General features: G+C 41.9%; 1 protein-coding gene across 1 annotated transcript in view; it reads right to left on the reverse strand.

The window, feature by feature from the left end:
• Positions 1-16,385, reverse strand: part of HDGFL3 (HDGF like 3) — an 82,982-nt gene that overhangs the window by 24,713 nt on the left and 41,884 nt on the right. The window contains exons 3-4 of the mRNA XM_073618621.1: positions 15,318-15,456; positions 4,051-4,062 (exon numbers count right to left, since the gene is read on the reverse strand). Of these exons, the coding sequence (XP_073474722.1) occupies positions 4,051-4,062; positions 15,318-15,456 (151 nt within the window). The remainder of the gene's footprint in view (positions 1-4,050; positions 4,063-15,317; positions 15,457-16,385) is intronic.

Raw genomic sequence — 16,385 nt, forward strand, 5'->3', positions numbered from 1 at the left:
TGTGTACGCCAATGTTGGATTTTTTTACTGCAGTCAATCACATCAATGCAGGTCACTGACACCAATGTTGGGGGTTCTTAGAACTGCCAAAAAACACCTATGTTGGGGGGGGGTTATTATTACGGTAACCATTGCCAGTGCGGCGTGATGGTATTGTGATAACAGACACCAATGCTGGAGGTTATTATTGCATCTCCTGACATCACTGATGACCCCAACTTTCTCTTCAGCATGCATTGCATTAAATAAAAATGCCCATTAATATTGAATGGGTTGTATAACTTGATGCAATGCACATCAACATTATAACCTTCTGGAAATATGGTCAAACCAACAGAAAAGTGTAAATTATTATATTAAAGTTGAAAACAGTGGATTTTAGAAGCCTTAATAGCTGCAAAAGTGTACAAAAACACTATGACTGTGCATACAGACTATGCATGCTGCATCCTTTTAGTAACTGAACACCATAATGCCTAAATAAAAATGATACCAAAATAATGGTTTAGAGTCACCGTTACAAATTTTTGCATTTTTTTACTAGCCTGCTATTACCTATGAAGCAAACACCATAATTTTCAGCTTTTCACTAAAAAAAAGCTTTGAAAGCCTGTGGACATTGGCCGTGTTTGAGCTTTAACAGCAATGAATGTGCATCTTTCCATGTATTATAGTATTTTTAAACCATTTCAACATACCAGAAAGCATACATCCCAATCCCCCTAATCATACTAATTTCCTTTGTCTATGCCCAATCTTCTCCTTACTCCCAACAAACATCTCATCAACCTGACCAGGTCTGGAGTACATAGTTACATAGTTAGTCTGGTTGAAAAAAAAAAGGCACAAGTCGATCTAGTTCAACCAATAAAAGGGAAAAAATAAATAAATTATACAATGACCACAGTTGATCCAGAGGAAGGCAAAAAAAACCAGCAAAGCATGTTCCAATTTGCTCCAGCAAGGGAAAAAAATTTCCTTCCTGATCCCCTGAGAGCTAATTGGATATTCCTTAGACCAACTTTACATATAAAGTGCCTTGAAAAAGTATTCATACCTCTTGAAATTTTCCACATTTTATCATGTTACAACCAAAGACGTAAATGTATTTTATTGGGATTTTATGTGATAGACCAACACAAAGTGGCACATAATTGTGAAGTGGAAGGAAAATGATAAATGGTTTAAATATTTTTTTACAAATAAATATGTGAAAAGTGTGGGGTGCATTTGTATTCAGCCCCCTTGAGTCAATACTTTGTAGAACCACCTTTCACTGCAATTACAGCTCCAAGTCTCTGTGGGGATGTCTCTACCAGCTTTGCACATCTAGAGAGTGAAATTTTTGCCCATTCTTCTTTGCAAAATAGCTCAAGCTCTGTCAGATTGGATGGAGAGCATCTGTGAACAGCAAGTCACAGATTCTCAAAGTGGATTTAGGTCTGGACTTTTGGTCATTCTAAAACATGAATATGCTTTGATCTAAACCATTCCATGTAGCTCTGGCGGTATGTTTGGGGTCCTTGTCCTGCTGGAAGGTGAACCACCACCCCGGTCTCAGGTCTTTAGCAGACTCTACCAGTTTTTCTTGAAGATTGTCCTGTATTTGGCTCCATCCATCTTCCCATCAACTCTGACCAGCTTCCCTGTCCCTGCTGAAGAAAAACATCCCCACAACATGATGCTGCCACCACCATGTTTCACGGTGGGGATGATGTGTTCAGGGTGATGTGCAGTGTTAGTTTTCCGCCACACATGACATATTGCTTTTAGGCAAAAAGTTCAATTTTGGTCCCATCTGACCAGAGCAACTTCTTCCACATGTTTGCTGTGTCCCTCACATGGCTTCTGGCAAACTGCAAACAGGACTTCTTATGGCTTTCTTTCAACAATGGCTTTCTTCTTGCCACTCTTCCATAAAGGCCAGATTTGTGGACTGCGTGACTAATAGTTGTCCTGTGGACAGATTCTCCCACCTGAGCTGTGGATCTCTGCAGCTCCTCCAAAAGTGACTATGGGCCTCTTGGCTGCTTCTCTGATTAATGCTCTCCTTGCCCGGCCTGTCAGTTTAGGTGGACGGCCATGTCTTGGTAGGTTTGCAGTTGTGCCACGCTCTTTCCCTCGGATGATGGATTGAACAGTGCTCCATGAGATGTTTAAAGCTTGGGATATTTTTTTTTATAATCTAACCCTGCTTTCAACTTCTCCACAACTTTATCCCTGGCCTGTCTGGTGTGTTCCTTGGCCTTCGTGATGCTGCTTGTTCACTAAGGTTCTCTAACAAACCTCTGTGGGCTTCACAGAACAGCTGTGTATACCGAGATTAAATTACACACAGGTGGACTATATTTACTAATTAGGTGACTTCTGAAGGTAATTGGTTCCATTAGATTTTAGTTAGGCGTATCAGAGTAAAGGGAGCTGAATACAAATGCATGCCACACTTTTCAGATATTTATTTGTAAAAAAACTTGAAAATCATTTATCATTTTCCTTCCACTTCACAATTATGTGCCAGTATGTGTTGGTCTATCACATAAAAAAACCCAATAAAATACATTTACATTTTTGGTTGTAGCATGACAAAATATGGAAAATTTCAAGGGCTTTGAATACTTTTTCAAGGCACTGTACATGTTAGAATCCAGTTATATTATGTACATTTATGAAAGTATCCAGGCCTTTTTTAAAGCAATCTACTGAGCTGGCCAGAACCAGCTTTAGAGGGAGTCTATTCCACAATTTCACAGCTCTTACTTTGAAGAAGCCTTTCCATATTTGGAGATTAAATCTCTTTTCCTCCAGATGTAGAGTGCCCCCTTGTCCTCTATGATGACCTTAAAGTGAATAACTCAACACCAAGTTCACTATATGGACCACTTATGTACAGGCATACCCCACTTTTAAGTACACAATGGGGTTTATTTACTAAAGCTGGAAAGTGCAAAATCAGGCTCACTTCTGCATAGAAACCAATGAGCTTCCAGGTTTTATTACCAAAGCTTAATTGAACAAGCCGAGGTTAGAAGCTCATTGGTTTCTATGCAGAAGTGAGCCTGATTTTTCACTTTTCAGCTTTAGTAAATAAACCCCGTTGTGTACTTAAAAGTGGGGTATGCCTGTATTTATATATGTTGATCATATCCCCCCTTAATCTTCTCTTTTCAAGAGAGAATAAATTCAGTTCCTCCAATTTTTCCTCATAGCTGAGCTCCTCCATGCCTCTTATTAGTTTAGGTGCATGTCTCTGCACTTTCTCCAGTTCCCCGATATCTTTTTTTGTGAACTGGTACCCAAAACTGAACTGCATAGTCCAGATGAGGTCTTACTAATGATTTGTACATGGGCAAAATGATGTCTCTCTCTCTCTGGAGTCCATACCTTTCTTAATACAAGAAATGATTTTGCTCACTTTGGAAACCGCAGCTTGGCATTGCATGCTATTATTAAGCTTATGATTTACCAAAACCCCCAGATCCTTCTCCACCATTGATTCCCCCAGTTGTACTCCCCCTAGTATGTATGATGCATGCATATTCTTAGACCCCAAAGTGCATAAATTTACATTTATCAACATTAAACCTCATTTGTCAAATAGTTGCCAAATTAAAGAGTGCGTTGAGGTTGGCTTTTAAGTTGGAGATATCCTGTAAGGAGTAGTTTGAGCTGGACCAGTACTGGTCTCCAGGTGCCTGTATTTCTAAAACTGAATATATACTTAAAATGTATTCATCTGGCACATGGACATCTAAAACAAAAAAAGTCCAAAGTAGAGGTGTTTACATTTTCAGCCAATCAGATTCTAGGTTTTCGAGTTCCTACTACAGGTTACAGAAAAAGCAAACATCTAGCTGGTTGCTGAGGCAATACCATATCCATCATCTTGTTTTGTAATCAAGACTCCATTGTTATAGCTTTCAATATTCCACCTCTGTATTTTTTCTGTGTATTACTTATTGCATATTTCCAGGAGAACTTCCACCAAAGTACATGATCATTTTCTCACTGTACTTCCTTCTACTGTAATCTGCTTCTGCAGTTCATGCTCACCTTCAGATGCATCTATTAAAGAAAAGAAATATAAATATGTTTTACTTATATGCCTTACTACGTACACAAATACACTTAAAATATGTTTATCAATAAGGCTTATTATTTGTTATATTTTCATTTTTTTGTATCAACATTTGACTACACCCAATTCCTTGAAAACATCTGACACCAAACTGCTGCTGTTCCCGACCACACCATTCCTGTGTCCACATTTCACACAAGCATGGAGTACCACAACAGGTATTGCTCCAAATCAGCCTGCTTATACCCTAAAGAGGGGAATTTGTAAACCCCCAAAGCACACTGAACATTGATTTTAAAATAAAGAATATAATTTGTAAATCTTCTTTATTGAGATCTACCATCCTGTTACAGGACAGTGAAAGAGCAGCAACAGACTGAAGAGGTCATCTCTCTGCTCTCCCTTCTGTCAGCATGTTCCTTTTTACCGTAGTACATGCAGAACACCTGACTGGCCCTAAGTACTGCCCCTCCCTCTCAGTCTAACTGCTGTTGTACATGGAAATACTAGAACTGAAATCAAGTCAAATTCAGTTCTTTACCCTACTTGCATTTTAGAAACACATTTAATTAATTCATGTATTAATTTGTGCTTTTGTTTTTGTTTTGCATATCTGCTTGGTCTTTCTTTGTACTTCCTTTCCCTATTTTTAAAAAAAATTCATTTTGAAAATAAAAGTTTAAGGGACGGCCATTTGCAGGAACTAATTCTATTTAGAAAAATACAGGAGAAGGAGACAGAAAGTGCATTGACCAGAAATCAGTGGGGAACATTTCTGTATCATCAGATCACACATGATATGGCCTTTAAAGTGATTGTAAAGACAGAAGGTTTTTTATCTTAAGCATTTAAGATAAAAGCATTAATAATAATCTCTAATACTTACCTGAGACCTCTGTCTTTCCAGCGATGTTGTAGGATTGTCTCAGCTGCCCAGGGCTCCCCTCCTCATTGGCTGAGACAATCAAAGTCAATCAGCCATTGAGTAGAGGAAAGGGGCGGGGCCAGGCCACAGCTCTGTGTCTGAATGGATACACGGAGCTGCAGCTCGGCTTGGGTGCCCCCATAGCAAGCTGCTTTCTGTGCGGTCACTCGTCAGGAGGGAGGGGCCAGGAGAGCCGAAGAGGGACCCAAGAAGAGGAGGATCTAGGCTGCCCTGTGCAAAACCACCGCACAGAGGAGGTAAATTTAACAAATACCTAAATTGCAATTTCTGCTGAAATGCAGGCATTTGGTGGCAGGTGCAAATACCTGTGTTAGCCTTTAAATGAATCCCTGTAGCCATATGAAGCTCTTTGGATCTTAGTCACAGGTTGTAATCATAGGTGCGGTGCGGTGCTGATTCCCCTGACTTCCCTGGGCTTTCCCCTGTGTTGCCCCCCCCCACCGCAGTGCTGCTAGCTTTCCTCCCCCCCCCCCCCCCCCCCCCGGCTGCTATGGTGGATGTTTCAGGATGGAGAGTGGGGGGAGGGGCTAATTGATATGTCATTTACCAGCCCCTTTCCTTTTCTAAATGAACACAGTGAACGCACTTACAAACTGTGTTTACTATGGGAGCTTTGGGGTGCACACCCTAATGTAACAGGCTGCGCATAGCTATGGTTGTTGTAATACATTAATGGCAGACATTGAAGGGTAGTGTGCCAAGACCCGCACTGCAACTTGAAAAAAAGCCAAAAAAAACACATAAAACTGGCGTTTAGAGTAGCTGATAGGGAGACAACAAACAGGCAATTTAAACTGTACAAAAATCTAGGATTGTGTAAAAAAAACAATTGAGTCCATAGATTTAAGTCCATAAATATAAGCCCAATGATTACTGATGATAAATGATTTGCTAGTAGAGGGAATAGATGTAGCACTGTCAGCAAAGGGCAGCTTTTCTCAGGAGTGAAGCCGGCTTGGATCATCAAGAGAAAAACAAAAGAAAGAGAGGAGCGCCTCTAAGTGAAAATGCTTTATTCCATGTAGAAAAGGAAATTTAGCCACTTACATATTGGTAAAGAACAAAGCTCTCCTCAAAAGGAGACAGGAGCTCGAGGAGTGTCATGGGTCCGTGGCTGCAATGATGGCAAAGAACCAGGATGGGAACAGCCGATCGTGCAGGGGAAGGAAGAGCTCGTGGAGCCGGCGTGTGACGTCAGCTAGATGAGAGAACACAGCGCGTTTCAGAGCATGCGCAACGTCCGTGGGGCGCATGCGCACTCCTTTCTCCAGTGTAGTGATAGAGAGGCATTTATATACGCCGGCTGCGAGACAACAAGCAGCTAGCCAAGTGGAGAGATCTCTAAAAGATGGCATTGTTGGGACAAGGAAATACAAGGTGGAGAAATATAGACCCATATCTGCTAAACAATAAAATAGTGTAAATATATGACAATGTATGAAATATATGGGCAATGACAATGAATAATAAATATTACAAATGGATGAAAAAAATGAAAAGTAAATTAAAAAATAATAAATAATAAATAAAAAAATATATAAAAATAAAATACACTGACCTGCCCGGACAACAAAAACTACAATAAAAATAATAAAAAAGAAAGTAAAAAAGAAATGAATAATGGGTGAATTTAAACAAAACCACCCTACAGCAAGCACCAAGGTGTAAGGTGCAAGCCATTGAAAAAAAAATATATATATGAAATGTGTGGAATCAAGGTAATGATCCTAAAAATAAAAAAACATATAAAAGTATACATACATCTATGTATGCATATACCTATGTAAAACAGTAGAGACATCAAATTGAAGGAAATATTATATAAGTGGACTCTCTATAAGGGCGAATATGTGAAAAATAATAAAAAATATGTATTTATAAGGTATATAAGTGAAAACTAAAGGATTGCCAAATGTGCTCATGGGAAGACGATGACATGAACTTATAAATTGGTATTAATCTCAAGTTCCTCATTTAACCCATTAGAGGCAAGGGTGTCCAAGGTATATATCCAGAACGTTTCAAGTTCACACAGTCGCGAGAAACGTTCCGCTTCGGAAAAGGACCTGGGTATGAACTCAATAACCCAAACTCGAAGGCCCACCGTGGACCGGGCATGATGTTCCAAAAAATAGCATGGTACGCTATGTTTGTCACAACCCAATTCAACCAGGCGGCGATGCCTACCCGAACCGTTGCCTTAACGGAAGAATGGTGCGACAAACATATAACATCTGGCAAGGACATATGAGGCAGTAAACTACATAGTTACTAGAACAGTTATGAAAATTGTCAAACAAAAAGAGCCTACCTTTGTGGGTAAAGCTCTTTTGTTCATGATTAACAAACTGACAAGTCTTGCATCGGGGCTTATTGCACCTATACATCCCTTTAAGGGGAATAAGACAAAGAGAATCATCTTTCTTTATAGATCTTAGCTTACTGGGAGCTATTTTATTTTTAAGGGTGGGGGCCCTCTTGTAGGTGACCTTAGGTTTGTGAGATAAGGTATTATTCAAGTGAGGATCCTGCTTTAGGATTTTCCAGTGTTTGCTGAGAATACGTTCCATTTTTTTGTATTGATCATGGAAACCTGTAATGAAACGTACTACCGGCCCTTCTGTAATTTTAGTGGCCCTGGGTTTCTTTCCTGAAAGGAAGGAATTATAAGCATCTTCTATCAATGTTGGGGGGTAGGGTAGCCCTTTTCGGCAAACTTATCCTTAAGGAGTGAACTTTGGGAAATATAGTCGCAGTCTCTGGTAGAGTTCTGCCTGAGCCTGCAAAACTGTCCTTTCGCGATATTGTTCACCCATAGAGGGTGATGGCAGCTGTCATAATGCAGGTAAGAATTACCTGCAGTTGCCTTGGTGAAATTACAGGAGAAAATTCTATCGTCTTCATGATTAAGTTCGAGATTGAGAAAGGAAAGGCTACCCTTGCTCCAAACAGAAGTGAAAGAGAGGCCTAGATCATTGTTGTTGCAATGAGCGACAAAATCATCAACCTGGGACGGAGAACCTTCCCAGATGATGACAATGTCATCGATATAGGGACCAAAGAATATAACATGTTGAGCAAAGGGATTATTGTTCCAAATGAACTGGTTCTCCCACAGGCCCATGGTCAGATTGGCATAGGAGGGAGAGAAATTGGCTCCCATGGCTGTACCATGGGTCTGTAGGTAGAACTGTCTGTATATTTACACTATTTTATTGTTTAGCAGATATGGGTTTATATTTCTCCATCTGGTTTTTCTTTGTCTCCACAATGCCATCTTTTAGAGATCTCTCCACTTGGCCAGCTGCTTGTTGTCTCGCAGCCGGCGTATAAAAATGCCTCTCCTCCTATTCCTTATCACTACACTTGAGAAAGGAGCACGCATGCGCCCCACGGACATTGCGCATGCTCTGAAACGCGTTGTGTTCCCTCACCTAGCTGACGTCACACGCCGGCTCCACGAGCTGTCTCTTCCTTCCCCTGCACGATCGGCTGTTCCCATCCCGGTTCTTTGCCATCATTGCAGCCACGGACCCATGACACTCCTCGAGCTTGTGTTTGGAATCGCAGCCATACTACCTGTTATCAACTTGTGGAGAACTTTGTTCTTTACCAATATGTAAGTGGCTAAATTTCCTTTTCTACATGGAATAAAGCATTTTTACTTAGAGGCGCTCCTCTCTTTCTTTTGTTTTTCTCTTGAAAAAAAGCCGAGGTTCTGTGTATAGCTTGAGCCTAGGATCTAAAATGTAATGTCCAGGAGTCTTGCTAGTCCTGCTAGTTCAACAGTTTGAGAATGTTTTCAGTGACTGAGCCCAAACAAGTATGCAAATTAGGTGTTCTCACCTAATTTTCTGGATTTCTTGTCCTGGGCCACTGATTCAAAAAGTACTGAAGCCAGAAACAGCATCAACCACTAGCATATTTAACAGGAATGCTGGCCACAAGTATTAAAAAATTGGTGATCGCTCGATGAACAATAATTAATCCAAGGAACAGCAACAAAGTAAAAATTGGAAAGTCTCATCAAAAGTAACTTCTAGAGAAAGTACACAATTCAAAGTGTGTACTTACTGAAAATACACTTTATGTTTATACATAAGGTACATTTCACTATTTTTATTCTACCATTGCATGTGCAATGATTCAGTGTTCTACCTGTCCTAACACACCTTTTTTTTTTATAGTTTCCTGAACTTTAGTCACCCAGTAGAAATAAAACAGAAAATGACTGAAACGGTACAAATGTTGCATATGAACACATCCCTTGGAATTCATGAAGACTGGTGCAGAGAGATTTTGCTAAAGTGTCTCGCATGCGTCCTAAAAGTGGCACAGCGTGCACCAAATTCATGTAACTGTCTAGCACTTGTATAATTTGGCACATGCTGTGCCCCTTTTAGAAAGCAAGACACTTTTTCAAAATCTGTCTCTGTACATCAAGAGAGCATTAGTCTTAATCATCTCCACTTTCATAAGATACAAAGGGGTTGATTTACTAAAACTGGAGATAGCAAAATCTGGTGCAGCTGTGTATGGTAGCCAATCGGCTTCTAACGTCAGCTTGTTCAATTAAGCTTTGACAATAATGTCGGGTTGACACTGATACGACAAACGCTCCGACACTGGGAGCTCATGTCGCATGACGTGTGAAAATCAATGTTTACCTTTGAGAGCCATCTTAACTGGTCCGGCACAAGTCGGTTCAACTTTGAAAAATGTTCCTGCACTACTTTGGTCCGACTTTGATCCTACTTCAGTCCACTGAATATCACTGAAGTCGGATAAAAGTCGGATCGCCGTCTTAACTGATCCGACTTTGGCATGTGACTTGTGCTCTGATATTCTTGAAGGGGAACCCCATGCCAAGATTAAAAAAAAAAAACGGCATAGGGTTCCCCCTCCTAGACCATACCAGACCCCTTGGTTTGGCATGGATTTTAAGGGGAACCCCCCATGCTGAAAAAATGGCGTGGGCCCTCCCCCAAAATCCATACCAGACCCTAATCCAAGCACTAGCCCAGCAGGTCAGGAAAGGGGGTGACCCACCCCAAAGCACCATGTCCCCATGTTCATGGGGACAAGAGCCTCTTCCTGACAACCCTGGCCCTGGTCGTTGGTTGATGGGGTCTGCGGGTGGAGAGCATATTGGAATCTGGAAGCCCCCAGATCCCAGCCCCCCACCCTATGTGAATGAGTATGGGGTACATTGTACCCCTACCCATTCACCTAAAAAAAGTGTCAAAATACAGTACACAGGTTTTTAAAGTAATTTATTAAAGCAGGTCCGGCGACTCTTCTGATTTTCTCTCCCCACTCCGGCTCTTATGACGTCACTGCCAGGGGCATGATGGGGCAGTGACATCATAAGGGAACGTGGTCTCCAAATGACGCCACCGGATGGCCCCGCCCCATGTCTTTATAAGTCATAACACATGGCGGACCTGGCATTACACCGGGAGAACGCATCGAGGCAACATCGGAAGAAGAACAGAGGGAGAAGAGCGCAGAGAGGAGACCCGGCAGAGGCAGAAGACAGCAGACAGAGGGAGAAGAACCGGAGAGGGCTAGAAGACATCAGCAGAGAGCGGAGAAGAACCAGAAAGGGGAGAAGAACCGGCAGAGTCAAAAGACATCAACGGAGGAGGGAGAAGAAATCAGAAGAGACACTGGAGCTACCTTAATAAATTACTTTAAAAACCTGTGCACTGCGTTTTATTTTTGACACTTTTTTAAGTGAATGGGTAGGGGTACAATGTACCCCATACTCATTCACATAGGGTGGGGCGCCAGGATCTGGGGGCTCCCTTGTTAAAGCCCTCCGCCTGCAGACCCAGACAACCAATGGCCAGGGTTGTCGGGAAGAGGCCCTTGTGCCCATCAACATGGTTGTTGGGAAGAGGCCCCCCCCTGCCCCAAAGCACCCACCCCCCCATGTTGAGGGCATGTGGCCTGGTATGGTCCAGGAAATTGGGGGGGCTTGCTCGTAAGGGTCTGGTATTGATTTTGGGGGGACCCCAAGTCATTTTTCTCGGTGTGGGGGGTCCCCTTAAAATCCATGCCAGACCAAAGGGTCTGGTATGGTCTGAGAGGGGGAACCCATGATGTTTTTTTATTTTTATTTGGCGTGGAGTTTCCCTTTAAGATTCATACTAGACACAAAGTGCCTGGCATTGTCGAGATCAAAGTCGGATCCCCGTTCATTGAAGTCAGACATATGTCGGACTTCAAGTTGCAGGGCAAACGACGGTCGTGTCGTACCAGTGTGAACCCGGCCTAAAACCTGGAAGGTGATTGGTTTCTTTGCAAAGCTACACCAGATTTGCACTCCCCAGTTTTGGTAAATCAACCCCAAACTGTTGGTATTTTATTATGAATTTGGCGCACGTGTTGCTCCATAATGTAGAAGTGGAGCAAAGTAGAACTATTTGAATTTGCCGTGTGAGTTGCTGCCAGAACCAAAACTGTTGCAGGTGCTGTTTTTGAATTACCAACAGTTTGGGGTTTTAAATTAACAACACACTAACAAGAGCAATTTATACCAGAAAAGTGTCACATCAGCTTTATTGAAACAACCCCCCCCCATTCTTTTAAAAAAATTACAGTTTTAAATTACTATTTAGAGGATAAAACTTGCCCCTGAGATTCACTGTGGCATTAGCTGCTTTTAAAAAAATGCAGAAGTTTATAAGAGTAAAGACTAGCATGTTATGTTACCATATGACTGGGTCTGGTCTCTCAGATGCTGACAGCTGGGTCTGGGGGTGCTTCTATCAAGGGGGTATGTCAGGGACTAGACTTATTGGGACGATTCAGTAGGGCATTCGCTACACATTTCTGGCGGTGTGTGTGTATATAGTCAGAAGCCTTGCACCAAATTCATGAAAACATATTTATTAGGACCGATAAATGAGACAAGTTCAAGCAGCTCTATCGGTAACACTTTTACTGTATGCCATTATTGCTGCGACAATATTGTTGGTGATAAGGAAAGTGGAGGTAACGAAGATTTCTTCCATGTTGGCGTAAACTGTTGATTGTGTTAAAGCAGAACTATAGGCAAAACTCTTTTTTTTTTCATTTTGGATAGAGCAAGGCAGGGTTATTATGACCCCTTTCAGTTTTTTTTTTCACCATATGTGTGCCAATGTGGAGATTTCCCTTCACTTCCTGTTCCATAGCCAAACAGGAAGTGAGAGGAAAACCCTGCAAATTAATGTAATTCCCTGGGGACCGCCAGGCCACCAGAATTAGTGTCCCCATTGAAAGATTTCCCCTCTATTACTTTTCTGGGGACAACCCAAAATTTGGGATTATCTTTTACTTTCAATGATAATGGTAACAGGACAAATAGAGAGGGTGAATCTCCCTAATGACAGGTGTTCTAATCCATCTCCACTCTATCTAAAACAGTGGTTCTCAACCTGGGGGTCGGGACCCCCTCGGGGGTCGAATGACGATTTGCTAGGGGTCACCAAGTCCTGCGCTGTTCCTGAAGCCCGCACCACTCTCCCAGCCTTTCATGACCACCCAGCAGGGCCGTCCCTGGCGCCTGTGGCCGCCCAGCTGGGCTGTTCCTGGAGCCCGTGGCCGCCCACTCAGCCTTTTTGCAGCCGCCCATTCAGTTCACGTCATGGCTGGGGGGCAGAGACTAGAGGTCAGCTGACTGGTGAGGAATGTGAATTGGGAGGGGCTGGAGGAGACCCTATCTCCTGATTTCAGCATAAGTGTCACTGCTATGAGACACCACAAAGTCGGAGACGCAGTGAAGCCGGAGACACAGTGACTAACACTACCTGTGATTATAGTTGCCATTAAAAGTCCCCACTACAGTTCTCAGATCAGCAGATGACCTTGATCAAGAGCACCTAAGTTGGCTGATCAGAACTCCACCCAGCACTGCCACTCATCCCAACTCCCCGCCAGCACTGCCACTTATCCCATTCCCCCCACCCACCAAGGAGTAAGAAAAGGAATAAAAATAGAGAATACATGGAAGGGAGAGCAAAAGAGGGGGAGGAACAAAGAAAAAGGGAGAGAAAGAATCAAAGAACAAGAAAGACAACTAGAGAGAGGGATGGGGGAAAAAAAACAAGAAATTAGGATAAAGAAGGATAAAAGGGAAAGAAAGGAGAACAAAGAGAAAGTGGTACATCCTAAAACGTACCATAAGGGGTTTTAATACTGTACGAGTGGAAGAGACTCAGGGAGCGCTAAATGTCCATGGGTTAGGGGCGCAAATTACTTGTCTTGCATTGGGTGCTTACTACCCATGCTGCGAAAATAATTTTACTGTTAGGGGTCCCCCCAACTTGGAAAATTTTATCAAGGGGTCACCACACTAGAAAGGTTAAGAACCACTGATCTAAAAGGAAAATAAAAGTTTTGCCTTTAGTTATACCTTACAGTCCTCTGAAACTGGTAATCAATACTTTTCCATTATTCTCCCAACTTCTCCAAATAACTTATCTGTCTGTCCACCACTTCACAGGAGAGATGCTTGCAACAGTTCTTTCAAAGTTCCAACAGATTTATATACACCTTACCAACATGTACATGAATCTGCTGCAGGTTCCACCTTTTGCTGCACCACCACAAGACAGATTTCCAAAGTGTATCTACAATACGGTTAATGTATTGCAGGGATAGCGTGCAATAGAAATGCACAGGAAAAGCAGTTACCCTGGCTGGAATTCTGCAGAAAAAGGTCTGGTAATCTGCACAAAGATACTGTTATTTATCAGCAATTTTCCTATATAAATAACACAAACAATTCAATGTGTGCTGGGCAACTACCAGTGCTGACACTATAGGGTCTATATATAAAACATTCATTAGACAAATGCAGGCTGCATGTATTTGGGCTGTAATTTCTGTTACAGATTAATTTAAATGATTGTCAGCTCAATCTAATGACCAAAATGTGATATAGTTTTCTGAAATAACTCAATGAGAAAATACACCACATTTCGGCCACAAGATGGCACTGATGATCATAAGAATTGAAGAGGAGCTCCAGTCTCCCCACAAATACTGTAGTTGCTGACTTTTAATATAAGGACACTTATCTATCCAGGGATGAGGATGTCCAGCCATGTTCTAACCCAAGCTGATTCTTCAATCTGCTTCGGGTCCAGGTGTCGGCATCTTAAAAAAATCCCCCAAAAAACATGCTCCTGTCCCTCTAAGACACGAGATATTGCAGTGTTTTTTGCAGTGTTGTTTGTCCCAATACATGTTCTACTATAACTGGTTGATCTTGCCGGTTCCTGTGTTCCTCTATGTTTACTGACCACGCTAATCATGGCTGATGATCCATGATAGCGTGGACAGTTTACTTCCCTTCATTATCCCGCTCTGTGTTCAGAGTCTCTGCGTCTCCCCCCTCCCTCCCTGTCATTTCTGTAATCTGTGCTCTGAGCCAATCTCCTCTCTGCCCCTCTCCTCCTGCATCTATACCCTTGTGGCTGTAAAGTGACATGTATTAATTACTTGTATCCCCTCTGTGTTAGGAAGAAATAAAGTACAGTGCGTTTTTTTTAAATTATAAAGCTAAATGCCTTCTGTGCCCAGCGCTGCTGTGTGGATCACGTGTCCTCCCCCTTCTAGCTTGCATATGTCAGAAGGGAATCTCAGCTCCTCCCACTGTACTCCTTTAGAGTACAGTGGGAGGAGAGTGGAGGGAGGACACGTGACAGCAGCACTGGGCAAAGAAGGCATTTAGCTTTATCAATAAAATAAAAAAAAAACCCACACACACTGTACTTAATATATTCTTAAAATAGAGGGGATACGAGTAATTTATATTTTTTACTTTACAACTGCATCAAGTAAGGGGAACTGCCAGTTTCCGATTGTGAGCCGCGCTGCACTTTGTGAATGGTCCCACAGATTTGTGGGGCTTGTAATGTGTCCCAGAAGGCTACGGGAGGGAAGGAAGGGGTCGAACTTCAACTCAGATTGCCACAGTGATTTGACCTGAAGTGGGAGCAGGTACCTGTGCCAAATGCAGCAGTCGGGGGGGGATGCAAACAAGCAGAACTTCCTCTTTTGGGTGAAGTTCCATTGTAATCTTTTACAGAAACAGTTGCCAGCATTTTTTCAACCTGCACAAATGTGTATGACATTCATCCAACAAATGTTTTATAAATAGGCTCCTATGTTTTAGTGGAGCCCAAAGTTCAGCCTTACATGCACAGAAAGATGACCCTAATTTCTATTTTCATAGTTTCACAGCATAAACTACAAATTCATTCAATATATATAGCAGACAATCAATAAAAGATATTTGCTTACTTGATACCCAGTAAATTTTACTCCAGGGTTGTTCTCTATTTCCCACAATCCTTCATTGAATCCTTTCCTTTTGTTTGACTTCCCAAACTTGTCTTTAAATTCCTTGTAGGGGAACAGATCTTTTGGGCCCAAAAATGCACTGCAATGGGAAAAAAATGTGATCTTTCAGAATCAGTGGTACAACAAGTAAACAACATTTATTGCATTATTACAGGTAATCTGGTCAGTGTTTTAGTATTTAAATTGGATGTCAAGAATTGTCAAATTCTCCTAGAATTGAGTTCAGCAACGAAAGGAAAAAAAATAAGTAATTGGTGCTCAACTTTTTTTTTCTCCCCACCATAAACTGAGAACCAGATCTTTAGATGGAAAGGTTTGCCTGCCATACTACTTATGGCGTCATTCCACATCACCCAAACAGGAGGAGTGTAATGCCGCTTTCACACGGCCGGAATTTCCAACAACAAATGTTCGATGGGAGCTTGTTGTTGGAAATTCTGACCGTGTGTAAGCTCCATTGGACATTTTCCGTCAAAATTTCTGACAAACAAAATTTGAGATCTGGATCTCAAATTTACCGACAACAAAATCCGTTGTCAGAAATTCCGATCGTGTGTACACAATTCCGACGCACAAATTCCATGAATCAAGCAGAAGAGCCGCACTGGCTATTGAACTTCAATTTTCCCGACTCGTCGTACGACAAGATTTGTATGATCGTGTATATGCAAGACAAGTTTGAGCCAACATCCGTCGGAAAAAAAACATGGATTTTGTTGTCGGAATGTGTGTACGCGGCATTAGAGTTTACTAATAAGCCACAGTTGTCCAGGGTCTAGAATTAGTCCGAACAGGGCAGTAACCTACAGTATATGGTCTTCCTCACTTTAGATTTTTGTCTGTTAATTGACATTGTCCTCCATTTTGGCGACATGTATAGAAGAACATGTACATGTTCTTGTGACATGTACATGTGACATGTATCAAAGATGAAAGCTATGTTTATACTAGGAATGGCAAGAACACCTGTCGGGGGACCCTGATTCAGAAAGATCATGACAATCTCTA

This window comes from Aquarana catesbeiana, linkage group LG03, assembly GCF_042186555.1.
Source record: "Aquarana catesbeiana isolate 2022-GZ linkage group LG03, ASM4218655v1, whole genome shotgun sequence".
NCBI lineage: Eukaryota > Metazoa > Chordata > Amphibia > Anura > Ranidae > Aquarana > Aquarana catesbeiana.